The sequence below is a fragment of the Glossina fuscipes genome, unplaced genomic scaffold, assembly GCF_014805625.2.
Source record: "Glossina fuscipes isolate IAEA_lab_2018 unplaced genomic scaffold, Yale_Gfus_2 0, whole genome shotgun sequence".
In the NCBI taxonomy this organism is placed as follows: domain Eukaryota; kingdom Metazoa; phylum Arthropoda; class Insecta; order Diptera; family Glossinidae; genus Glossina; species Glossina fuscipes.
In genome coordinates, this window is record NW_023998414.1 from 30,135,015 (window position 1) to 30,148,638 (window position 13,624).

The 13,624-nt window shown below is 33.3% G+C and overlaps 2 protein-coding genes across 5 annotated transcripts; one reads left to right on the forward strand and one right to left on the reverse strand.

Annotated features, from left to right (window-relative positions):
- Positions 1–454: 454 nt before the first annotated feature.
- Positions 455–2,749, forward strand: LOC119639122 (trichohyalin-like). Its single transcript, XM_038036345.1, has 2 exons — positions 455–2,541; positions 2,615–2,749. The coding sequence occupies exons 1-2, from the start codon at positions 593–595 to the stop codon at positions 2,664–2,666; spliced, it is 2,001 nt and encodes a 666-aa protein (XP_037892273.1). The 5' UTR covers positions 455–592; the 3' UTR covers positions 2,667–2,749.
- Positions 2,750–6,731: 3,982 nt separating this feature from the next.
- Positions 6,732–13,492, reverse strand: LOC119641920 (regucalcin). 4 transcript variants are annotated; one of them, XM_038040865.1, is made up of 4 exons: positions 13,466–13,492; positions 7,280–7,868; positions 7,075–7,213; positions 6,732–6,996 (listed from the first exon to the last, which is right to left on the reverse strand). In XM_038040865.1, the coding sequence occupies exons 2-4, from the start codon at positions 7,866–7,868 to the stop codon at positions 6,804–6,806; spliced, it is 921 nt and encodes a 306-aa protein (XP_037896793.1). In that variant the 5' UTR covers positions 13,466–13,492; the 3' UTR covers positions 6,732–6,803. The 4 variants fall into 4 exon arrangements, with proteins under 4 accessions (XP_037896793.1, XP_037896785.1, XP_037896776.1 ...); XM_038040857.1 differs by lacking the exon at positions 13,466–13,492 and adding an exon at positions 12,302–12,826; XM_038040848.1 differs by lacking the exon at positions 13,466–13,492 and adding an exon at positions 9,227–9,328.
- Between the last annotated feature and the right edge of the window lie 132 nt (positions 13,493–13,624).

The window sequence follows — 13,624 nt, forward strand, 5'->3', positions numbered from 1 at the left end:
GTAACTGAGAAACGGTTTGTTCTTACAGCTTACTGCAGCCTAGAAAGGAAATATGCTTTGGAAGCGAGATATAACCGAGTTATTAAACGTTGCAAAACAATATTCATAGCATAGCTATATAATAAACTTGTTCTGTTTGCGTTCTAAGATATAAAACTCGCGCAACAATTTGACGTCACAAGCATATATTGCCATAATAAGATCTATAGCGATAATCGCGAACAAATGTGGTTACTATTTGTCTTCCTTTCTTCCTTTTTTTCTTTTTATCCTCTTTTTTTTTTTTGTTAAACGAAATGGTGCACATTTGCGATAAGAAAATTAAATTATTTTTGTTTATATATGAATAAAAATAAAAATTATTTTTCAAAGTCATCACAAATTTCTATTTTCCAAACGATTTTTTTTAGTATAAATATGCAGCCGAACACTTCGAGGATAGCAGTCAAACGCTTCACCTTATAGAGCAAAGACACCACAGAAGCCTTACAAAGTAATAATAAATTTCAAAGTTATTATATATTATATATATTAAAAACTCAAAGTATATATATATATATATATAGAAATATACATATATATATATATAAAAATGATGTCCAGCTTGTGGCGGCAGTTGGCAACAGCTGTCATATTCCTATTGCTGGTTTCCGGTGAAGAGCTCAACCTCAACTGTGAACGAGATCACTGCGACTATGAGCAACATGCGACCACTATTACATTAAGGCAATCATCTTCGGAAGCTTTACTGTATAAGGACTTCTCTGGCAGGCATATATATAATGATGGACGGCTACAAATCCCACACGAACGCAATGAAGAAACCCATTTAAATACGCTCACAAACAATCGACGTACAGAACGGGAAGTGAGACGGTCGCGAGAAAACCTTGAAAGGCATTCGAACCATCGTGGATATGCTGAAAATGAAAGGGAAAATTACCGCCAAGAATTTGAACGAAATCCTGTTGTTATTCAACGTCAAGACTTTCCGTCATCCAATAATCGTCTTGGAGAAGAACGGCGTTCGCTTAGTGAGAGAATGCGAATTGAATTTCAAAGGATTGATCGTATCGCAAACCGAGACGACCGTACCAATCGACAGAGAGAGAGAATTGTGTTTAACGATGACAGACGACAAGAACAGCATTACCGTGAACGCGAAACAAATGAAAATAGATTACGTTTTAGTCGATTTGAAAATCTAAACGATAATAGGGAGATTCTACGCCAAGCAAGGTACAATCGCTTCGACGAACGATCAGAAGCAACGCAACGGCGTGAGCAAGAAGAACGACGCGTTGCTGAAAGTGAAATAGTACGGAAAATCGACAACGGTGACAATTCGGAACGAACTTTGGACCATCATTTAGCAAGGCGAATTGAACGTGAAATTATGATGAAGCAAACTGAACAATTTATAAATCGAGAAGAGCCCGCAAGAGTGCAACAAAGGCAGATTGAAGAATCTAGGACCGTTACGAGATTAGAGGCTCGTAGAAATTACGACGAAACAAAAGTTGAAAAATCAAGACTCGAAACTCGAAACGATTTGAGATTAGCGATAAATCCTGATAAACAAAATAGAGATATTGGACAAGAAATTGGGCGCGAAATTAGGCAGAACCGAGACCAACGTAGAGAAATTCGGTTTGAGAATGCGAATCGTGAGAAATACTTTGAATTTAGACAACGTTATGACAATCGGCGAATTTCTAAGCAATCAACCAATGAAGAAAGAGACAATCGGGTAGTTTCTACGAATGCCCACTATCGCACTGACATGCACTTTAATGCTGAACGTAACAACAGAGAACAATTTGAAAATAATTTTAACCATTATGACCGACTAAATCATTATTCACGATTGCAAATCAGGGATATTTCTCGTAATAGGGAACATGTGAGCAGGGAGCATAATGACATATATGAAAAACATTTACAAGATCATAGACAACGCAATGTGGAAATTAATTTCAAAGAAAGAGATACACTTATGTCACGAGAAAATAATCGCGAAAACTCTAACTTGCAAAGAACTGTTGTAAACCGTAATAACGTAGCGGAGAGGACAGAGAGAGCTCGACGTGATGATTCTCCAAAAGCGTATGAAATTAATCGCGATAACAGGAATTTACAGAGAATTTTAATAAACGAGTATAAATCGGAAGAACGAGTAGACGGAACTCGGCAATTTGATCGTGACAACGATCGTACACTTAATGAAAACCGTTCTCAATATTCAATAAATCGTTACACTTACTCCCGACGGGAAATACGTGAAAATTTGAATTATTTCAGAGCAGACGATATGCGACAACCCAGCCCTAATCAACGCATCGATAGAGGACAAAGGGGGCTTTTCCGTGATGCATATGAAATTGCGAGAGAGGAGATGCGCTTTACAAACGAGAGAAACATTAGCAAAGGGTTTATTGTAAAGCCTGACATTATGCTCAAGAAAATTTCTATGGCTTTAGCACAGGGCGCTTTAATATGCTTGATTATAGTGAAGACATTAAAAAGTAAACAAGAAATTAAGTAAGTTCCCGATTAGCTTACAAATGATATTGATTAACCTAATTGTCATTGTCTTTCTTATGTTAACGAATAGGCGAGAGGTACCTCAACAGATTAAAGAATTCGTTCAAATGATTCTTTTCTAAATCCTTGGGAAAATTTGATGTCGAAGAACTCAGTCAACTGCTTTAAAAATTTACATACATACATATATATATATATATATATATATAACCATGATTTATTTATTGTGTATTAGATCGCTTAAATAAGTATGTATATGAAAGAGAGATTATTTTCCGATAATTCGTTTCATCGAGCAACAAGTTTAACAAATATGTACAACTTTAACATATGATACGTGTTAAAAATGCAATAAAATATATTATAGAGCAAACATAATAAGCAGAAGAGTTCATCATTATTTTATATATCTTGTGTGTGTAGGCGATACAAGCTGTCTAAAAAATATTACTCGAAATTTTCATCAACTATATACGTATTCGGGACGAATGCGTATATGTGGAACTTGAACTTGGACTTATTTTTAGTCATAACAGAGCCTTTACATCAAGATTGCATATGAGCTAAAGATTTTGCCTCACCCAGACCTACAATATATTATAAATAGGAGAAGATGTCGATTACCTTCACGAAATACACTGGAAAATGCAGAATATTTTTTTAAATTTCGGATGCGACAGTTATTTGACTGATTTTTAAGATCTAAAGAATATTTTTAGCAAATTCGAGATCATTACTTGTTATGTGTATAACAATGATACGCACTTTCCTGACTAAACTTTTATATCTAGAGCTATATGTTTTTCTTTCCTATACCACTTATGGGGTACGAAATTTGCGCAGATGTATACAGCATCCAGAAAGACTAGAACGAAGCTGATGCTTATTCTATCGAGGCTTGTTCGCCTCGCTGACGACTTTCCATGTGTATTTATGCTCAGCCTACAGGTCAAATTTGGTACATCAAGGACAACTCCAATTGGAACCCGGACCGGAACACTTTTTCGACCACTTTCCGTATAACATCCTCATTTGAGAAGCCATCATATGTAGTGCTGTAGCTTATTTAATGGTGGACTGTGGCTCACTATAATGCTTTTGCTTGCTTTATTTTAATTTCTGTGACCGCAAGCGCCAATATAATTAAATCGATTGAGTATCTTATGATAATTAATTGTATGTATACGGTTTCGAGTGGCAAATCGGAAATGGATGTGAGAGTTCAGTAAATTAGATAAATATAATGAAAATAAATTGCAAGTGTCCACAAATAAGTATTTTTGCTTTTAAGCAGCCGTTATTGAAAGTTCGTCTACCCTTGTGAGAAAGGAGAAAAAGCAAGTACGAGCAGAATAAGAGAGACAAGAAGCAAGCAGTCTCGTCAATTAAAAGAAACCCGTTCGAAATATTCTTTCAAGCGTTTGTATGTATGCCGACGCATGTCAATAGTTTAATATCATTTTTTCTGGAAAGAGCAAAGTCGAAGATCACAGTTGGGCAGTATAACTAAAAATAGCTTGTTCCCTATGTGAATAAATCTAGAAAGTAATTTGAGGCTACATTTCAAATATATCTGAAAATTTGTTTGCTGAAAGCCAATTTTTTTTTATCTTTTTATGAGCATAAATAAATTGGCATATCTCATCGATTAATCTGAGGCATTTTCATTGATACTGTAGGTACAGTAAGCGTTCTTGCTTGTCTTACTTCACAGAAATGAAATCTTTCTCCTGGCAACGAGGTTATCATGAATCTCATCAACCAAACAACGTTTTCTGGCCAAATTAACATACAATGCATGCAGGTACTCTACATGTGACATATCATCGTAATACATATCATCAATTATATATCATATATACATATATACGTTGCTATTAATATGCTTGAATTGTTCTGATTTCTAAAGGTACAATAGTCTCTTCTTAAGTTAAGAGATAAGTTGCTTATATTGAGCTACGCAGGCTGTACTCAATTTTTAGAAGACCGCTTAGGAGGACTTCTTCCTAGTTACCCATCCAATTGTTAATACGAAGGAATTCTTTCTGTGTGTGCTATAGCGTTTCATTCATTCATTTTCGTAATAATACATCTACAATTATACATTATTTTGATATGAAGGCATATCTTCAATGAAAACCCTTTTATTAGAGGATTCTTAAAACGTTAATTGACGTAATCCAAATTTCACAAAAGTAATTTATTTAACCAAACTTTTGGCTTTTTCCAATTACCTCTGTCATACGAAAGTAGAAATTAGGCTTTGCTTAGGTTAATAGAGTCCCCGTATGTATTGTCCTATGGACCAATTTTCATCAAAAAAATATTAAAAGAGTTCATTTTTCATGTGAATTATTGTATGCATTGCAGTCCAAAGAATAGATCTACGTTGTCGACATTCGGTGAGGTAGATTTTTGTATCAAATTGTTTTTAAGAACCAAATTTTCACCAAGAAAAATTGAAAATAAAGCCTTTTTATTAGATTTAGTTTCCGTCGGGACGATTTTACGGCAAGGAGGTTCAAAAACTTGCCCCAAAATGATTCCGATCCAAATTATTCTCACTAATTGAAAATGCCGAAATAATATTACTCAGCTAAACTCTGAAAACTATACTATTTCTTCATAAAATAACTTATCAAAATCAAGCATTTTATGGGAAGTGATCGAAAAAGTAATACAACCGAAAACATTTTCAAGAGGGCTCGCCCTCAGGCCAAAATATATCAATATACGAAATTTCATCACAAATGTGTCAAAAATTACAACCCACAGGCTAAACACAAGTATAGACAGACAGACGGATAAACGAATAGACAAGTACGATTCAACAAAACGTGCGTCTAACTAAAGTCTTTTTGAGTGTTGTATACATCTGAACAAACTTAACAAATTCTGCATCACAGGGGTGGTGTACGGTATAAAAACAAAGTTCGATGATAGGTGTCCCTTAATAAAAAGCGTCAATAACAAAAACTACTTACACTATCTGCATACCTGCTTGTTAACAAACATATTACGATTTCAAAACTTGGTCTAAAACGATATATTCGACTTGAAAATTATCCATCTTTTAATAGCTAAATTTGAAAGTTATATAACTTATGACATAACCTCACTTATGATCGAAAAACTATAAATCTGTCCTAGTTTAATAAACTTTACAGGTTTTGCATATGCAGTGTGTCTCAATTGTGTCCTCTGATACTTGCACTGTAACATATGTAAGGAGTTTAATAGCGAACGTTGCTGCGATGTTGTTTTCAAAACTATGAATGGAATAAATTATATGAACGCATGAAGACTTTTAAATGGTTGTAGTATTTAACATTTAAAAGTTCTGTCTAAACTGAATAAAAGTTACTTCTCGGGATGACATTGAACCAGAAAATATTTTAATAGAAAAGACTTTTTGTAATTGTGTTACGTTTCTATCCGACTCCTTTTACGAATAAGTTCGTATCATTGAATTGCGATTTCTAGGTTAATTTACTCACAAGTTATTTGCCGGATCTTATACGTAATAGGCGTTTTCATGTATCAAGATACATTGCCGTAAGCAGGGTACGCAATAGGCATAGCGCCTTCTGATTACCAAAACTTCGTTCAGATCGATGCAGCATGGCTTGGCTGGCACGTAGTTTCAAGACTTTGTGAAGAAATGCCAAGACGGATTGAATGATTGGACCGCTGCGCAAACCTATACACGTTATCCCTCTTCCGGTCTTGTCTATTCGAATATTATGATTCCCTCACTGTTGTCTCGGGTGACTTTGCCTTTTGCAAACAATTTGCCTATTTACCCTTTTACAAGTAAATTTCCAATGTATCATTTTCATTTTATTTCCCCCTCTCCAGGCTTTACAAAATTTTAGCATTGGATTTCTTAGAAAATCGGTTAGTTTTCATGCGGGTTTTTCGTAACAACGCATTAACTAGAGAAAAGAAGCTAAGGGGCAAATTGAATTCGCCGATCCATATATATATATATATATATATGGGTGAAGACTCTGACTATATGCGATGTCTGTTATCAGGGGAGCTTCTAAACGAATATAATGAGCATATTTGACTAATTATTATCTTCATTTTTTTTCTATATCAAAGAAAATGCTGACGACAAAAGAGGAAGAGCTCTACAAAAATTGACGATTAAATTTGAAGAAGTTTGCTTTTTCTCTTTATTGCACTGGCTATATATGTGTATGTATAAGCTATTTATATAAAAGTATAAAACCAATAGCTTTCAAGCGATAAGCTTAGATTTGAATTTTAGTCATCGGTAAGCCTTTAGCTTTTAGGCCGGTGACTTTGTAAGTGGTACCAGCAGGCTTGGGTTCATTACCACGAGCCGAAGTGGTTACATAAAGTATATCCATATTAGGGCCACCAAAAGCTGCAGAAGTAATTTGCTTGCACGGCAACTTGATTTCCATTAAGATTTTTCCCGTTCTGAAGAATGAAGTAAAACAAAAAATATAACATAGATACCGTCAATATATCAATAAAAATGCTTGATATTATACTTACACTGGATTCACTTTATAAATAGTATGACCATTAAAAGTGGCTATATAAATATTACCGTCAGTATCTATAGTCATACCATCAGGTAGTAAATGATTTTTTGGAGAATCTCGACGCAAATTAAAGACCACCTTGGGATTGGCTGAAAAGAATACCGAGAATTTCTTACAAATTATATTACATTGAAATAAGAAAAGATATTGTATACCTGGTTTTCCCTTTTCCATATCATAATCGTATTCCTTGACTTCAAAGTCAGTGGTATCAATGTAATAGAATTTATTGGTTTTCTCATTCCAGGCTAGACCATTCGAAATTCCAACATCGGTTTTGACCAATTCAACATTACCACCTTCTTCATATTTGTACAGTTCACCCCAACGATGCTCAAATTCATCGCCCACATAACGCATCGTGCCGGCAAATAAACGACCTTTAGGATCACATTTGCCATCATTGAACCGGTTACCTTCGAAACGCTTATCATTTTTCTGCACTTCAAAAAGGGTACTCTCAACTTGGGCAGTGGTCGAAATGCCATCCCATTTAACAATGATAACACGACGACCGGCACCAACAGCGAATGTATCGAGAGTACCGGCAACGGGTACAACGAAGCTGGCTAAATCCTCACCTTCAATTTTCGCTTCGTACACCTTGTCATCCTTATAACTGTAACGCAATAATTTACCCCCAGTTATATCGACATAGTAGAGATTTTGAGTCTCTACATCCCAATGCGGACCCTCACCCAGTTCGGCGTAAGAATTTGCTAATGGCTCCACTTGATAGGTCATCTTTAAAAATGAAAAACAAAAACATATTTAAAAATAAAAACATATTACAAAATAAATCCTGTTTTTTTTTTCTGTTTTTTTTCTTTTCATAAATTCCAACAAATGATTTCAATACTTAACAACACAGACGCACGATTATGAGAGCATGTTTGTGCTACAAATAATAATAATAATAATAATGAGTTCTTTAAATGTACCGTTTCGTTATTGGCATTTCGGACTGTAACTGCCATTGAGATCGCAACTTGGCCATTGGCTTTAACTGATAAGTCAATGCAACTGACAATTAACACTGAATACCATAAAAAGCTTTGCCTATACATCAGACTGCGATGCATCAGACAGAGTAACAGTTAAGTCTTTATTTAAACGAGTTGTTCGGACAAACGAACGTAAACTAAACCAACAATTACAAATGTAATGTTAATTTATAACCAATGAATTGATCATAACGCTTTGAACAATCTAAAGCAATAAATGAAAGGGTCATTAAGCATAATAACATCAAAGAGAGAGAAATGAGAAATAAATATCAAAACTTATTTTTATTTTTATTTTTATTTTTTTTTATATAATCTTCTCCAGAAGTGCAAAATAAATTGGGAAGCACTTTATCAAAATAATTTCCCACATATATTATTATGTAAGCGATAGAATATACTTCAGGAACATTTTACTTCGCTTTCCAATAAAACAGTTCCCCCCACAAATTAGATCAGTATCGGAAACTTTAATCTGTAGTGTACATTTAGAGAATTTGCAATACCCTTGAATCCCCGAATCTTGTAGATACAACATCTCGATAGTTCCAAGGCATTTTTTCTAAAAACTCTAACTTGCAAGGACATACACTGCTTCTCGAATATAATATTGATGATGTTTCCTGTTCGTTGAATTTCTCTACTATTTTGTTACCTATTGTAGGCGGACTATCGGAAAAAAACAAAAAAAAAAAATACACCTTCGTATGCCAATGCAGATTTTAAGTTTTTCTTCTAACTTCTGTGATCATACGATTTTCAAGAGTGGACGGACGAATGGATGGACGCAACTCAGTCGAGATCGTATCAACTTTCGGCAGACATGATAAAACGCCATGATAAAACTCTCACACCGATCAAATATTCATCATATAGCGCATCTTTACCCAAACAAAATAAATCTATTATATCCCGAGGCCCTTAGGGCAGCTGGTAATGTAAGCTTATTTTCATGCCGTGTTTTCACTAATGTAATAGAAACAACTTCTGCACTTCAATTTTTATCCGGCAACTATTTTAGATGAATATTTTTAATATTTTAATATTTTTTTTTTTTTTTTGTTTTTTGCAAAAATTCTTTTAAAATAAATTTTATACCTTTTTCTTGTTAAATTTGTTTTTAAAACTTTCTTTATTTGAAAAGGGCGCTGATTAATAACTGAGACGATAATGCCAACTGATGTTTTATTTAAATTTTGTAGAATCTTTTATAGACGAAATCAAAGCACGATACTTGATATCAGCAGTATTCAATAAGGCGTTGCATGAAAAGAAAGTAAAAAAAAAAAAAAAAAAAAATTTTTTATTAATTGACAGAAGGCTTGAAACGAATTTTGAAGACTCAACACAAAACATGTACAACTACAAATAGAACAGAAAAACACAACCATAATCGTAACATATTAGATCAAGTCTAGGCTACTTTTTTAACCTTCCCTGCATTCCCTATACCTATATATATATATATATAAACATATATATCTAGCTTTAGTTTCCTTAAAAATGTATCGCAAGAATTCTTAATGACGAAAGATGGAAGGGACAGTTGAACACTTATCGTGATTTTTCTGCAATTACAGTAACAAGTCCGCATCCAAGTCCGCTCAATCAATTGGATGAATAGCTCTCTCCTGCTATCTTATAATCAAATGAAGAAAGAATAATTTTCTTACGTTTTCGAACTATATATGAAGACGACAACACCGACCGATCCGAGTAGATCAAATCGAACTTGCCTCCTAATCAATAAAAATAACTTATGTAAGTACCTTACCGCCTATAGTTAGGAGTGACTGCTTAACGAATACGGAAGCCCGAAAGACGAGGATAAGTCCAAAATCTTTTCGTGGTGCGCCAAGGCAGGCGTAAAATAAAAGGACTGGCATTAAAGCGTACACAGAAAAAGTCACCTAACACTTGGAACTATGGATTTATTAAACGGAGATACCGGGAGGATGAACCACCGTCCGTTTGGTCCATTTGATTTCTACACGGGTTTCAGCAATTTCAGGTATCACATGAAAAACATGAATGTCTCACATATTGATTTGTGCAAAGGCTACGAAGCGATGACCCAAATTTACTATCATATTTCGTGTGAATGCACGTCCATCTGCAGAAGCGGGTGCCGGAATTGATCGGAACCCTTCAGCTTGCAAATTTAGCAACTTGGGCAACGAGTGCAATAGTACAATAGACCTCTTAAGTCGGGAAAAATTTTTTCCCCAGCATAATAATAACAATAATGTAGAGTTCATTGAAATTTCGTTTTAAACTCTTTGTATTTGTGACTGCCTTGATAAAGGAGCTTTGGCGAAATTGCAAGTGATGATAAGTGAGAATTTTACCGGATAAATAAATATTAAGACGTTTCTGCAACAATTATATATATATTAAATTATTATAAACAAGTGAAACGGTTATAAACGGCAAAGAGCGAATTTTCGACACCCATCATATCAAGTCAATACCCAAAACCATCTAATACTGGCGTGTTAGCTGATTAATTAACACATATTTTCATACGCAAGTTCAATATATCTCAGCGATAGATTTCAATAGTTTTTTAGTTAAAGTGGGCTTTGTGATGGGCATATCCACGTTAGACAAGTGCGCCACATATAAGTCTCTTTATCTGAATTCTCGTGATCGTAACAGACGTTACTTGCACGCAGAAATATATGGGAAAGAACACCCGAACCGTGTGTTTATATAATCCGTTTATGCTAAATTTTAAATCGATTTATCGCCGACCGTCTCTCAAAGAACGCTAGGTGATGCGTGTCATATACAATTTTGAATCAATTCCATAAAGCGACGAGACATTTTACATCCGGCTTGCGATGAATTTTCACTCTCTATAATCTGAAGCAAATTTACATTAATTATAAAATTGTTTGTAAGGTAAGGTAATCGCGTTGGTGAGCTTTTAAGTTAAATCCATGTTTGCATTGGGCTTTTAAAACAGATTGTTACATGCTTTTAGCAAATTTTATAGCAAAAGCCAATAGATGTTATAAATTATTAACTATAAAATAAGCAGATTTTGTTTTTGGATGCATTATATAGAATAGTACTCGACTTGATTCAAATTTTTCCTAAATTTGTTTGACGATGAAAACGTCAACATCGAATTTTACGAACACAGATGATATATGTAATTTGTGGGATCTCCCGCTATTGCAAGCGGAACAACAAAGCCATAATATTTCCATCCTGCGACGATGGACGTAAAAATTAAAAAATGATACAGCTGTTGTCCTTAATTTACACCCATATCTTAAATCTATCAATTTACGTAGTTTAAGGTTAGCTTTCGACTTTCTATTTAACGGCTTTTGGCAAACAGCTGATTACAAAAGCGAAAGCGAAATTTTATCCACACGTAATTACACTTCCCATTTTTGATAAAATCCGGCAACGACAGTTGGACCAACAATTGTCAGCCAAGATGGATTAAATTACTGCCACCTTACTTTATATTTACTCGCGAGAATGTGTTTTCAAAATTCGCTCAGAAATAATCCGGTTTATTTTATTGATTTAATATTTCTTCAAAAATTTTGCTAAAAGAAACTTATATCTAAATATTTTATTTAAAATTTCTGGAGTTAATATGTTTACTATTGGTAGCAAAAACGTTTTTCTATAAACTTATACAATGGTATTGATCTAAGCATTTTTGCTTTATTGCAATCATAATTCTGACCTTAACCCCATGTTTAGAAAAGTGAACTTTTTCCGAAAATTGATTCTCTTACTTTTGTCAGTTTAACTTTAAATCAGGCTTAATCGATCTATAACTTCGCCCCAAAGACAATAGTTCTTTATTTCATCTTAGGTATCTATGGCGAATCCTCATGTTAAACTTATTCTTATTGAACTCATTGAACTAAAGGAGATAAATGAAATAAATCAACTGAAGAATCCAAATCCCTGTATCAGAAACAAAATAAAAAAATAAATATATATATGTAAACAAATCAGATAACAAATTTTATATGATTTACACATCATCACAATTAAGAGGTACTGCGGAATAGCGTGTATTAGCTGTTTTCGCTCGAAATCGACTGAGGAATCCAAATCCAAATATAAAAACAAAATCAAATAATAAATATATACATAAATATATAAGATAACAAATTTTATATGATTTACGCATCAACACACCCGAATAGATGCTGCGAAATATCGTATATTAGTTGTTTTTGCAATATCTTGCGATAAAAATATATATTTATCTATAAACGACGAAATTTACGACATAATAAACATAATTTAGTGAAAACACTTTCGCCATACGGCAAAAGCTGACCGTGGATTCGGCCTAAACTGGGCGATAATCACGTACACGCGCGCGAAAGATTTAGCTTTCGTTATTGCATTCAGCTGTTTAGCAAAACGGCTGAATATAAAAGCGAAAACCAATTTCCAGCTATGTGGAATACCCTTCTATTTTATTTTGATGCTTATGGAATTCATATACATGTGTTTACGTACATTATTTTCACATTGTTTGTTTTCGCTTTTTATATATTATAAAAATTTTATGAAATTCCTTTGCTTTTTGCATTATTATTTAAGATGATTATGCTTTTTCATGGTATGTTTTGAGCTATGCATTTGTTGTAATCTCAAGTAATTATAATTTAATGCTATTTTTAAAAAGCCGTAAATGTTTTCATTTTTTCTTTAATTATCACTACATTAATGAGATATTTAAGTATGAATAACTAGTTGTACGACTTTTGTCGTTATTGCGCTGATAAATTTATCACGTACCCTTTCACTCTATATTTAGTCATAATAATGCTTTTATCAATTTCTTTCCCCTTTTGGCATTATTTAAAAATATGCAAACTGCATTTCTTAAATTGTGCTTATATCCTAAAATTCGGAGAGACTTTGTGAGCTTTATAACTTATTTAATTTCTTAGCTTTCGTATTTTTAATGGAAATAGTGCATAGCTAAAAATCAACGCACAATCTTAATATGCTTAGTTACGTCTACGTTTTCGGATATCCTTACATTAGCAACATTATTAAAGAAAAAGATATTTCATATTATGCATTTATATTTATTTATTTTATTATGTACGTTTTTATATAAAAGTATATTTCCCTTTCATAAATACGTACCCACAAAAAAAAAAAAATGAATGAATGAGAAAAAGCAAATACATGCCAAAGAGAAGAAACAAATAATTATGTATATATGCATAGATAAATATGCATTATATTCTCTTTAATAAATTCTACATTTCAAGAGCAATGTTGTCTTTTAGACTAAGTACTAACTCCTGACATCTTATTGAAATTTCAAACCAATTTCACCTTTTAATAACATGTAAATTATTTAATATAACACAATAAAAAAAAATTAAATGTAATAAATGAATAGCTAATTAAAATTCAATAACACCTACCGTACAGCATTGCAAAATAAAGTATTAAATTGTGTTCACAACGATAGCCTAGTAATACATATATAAG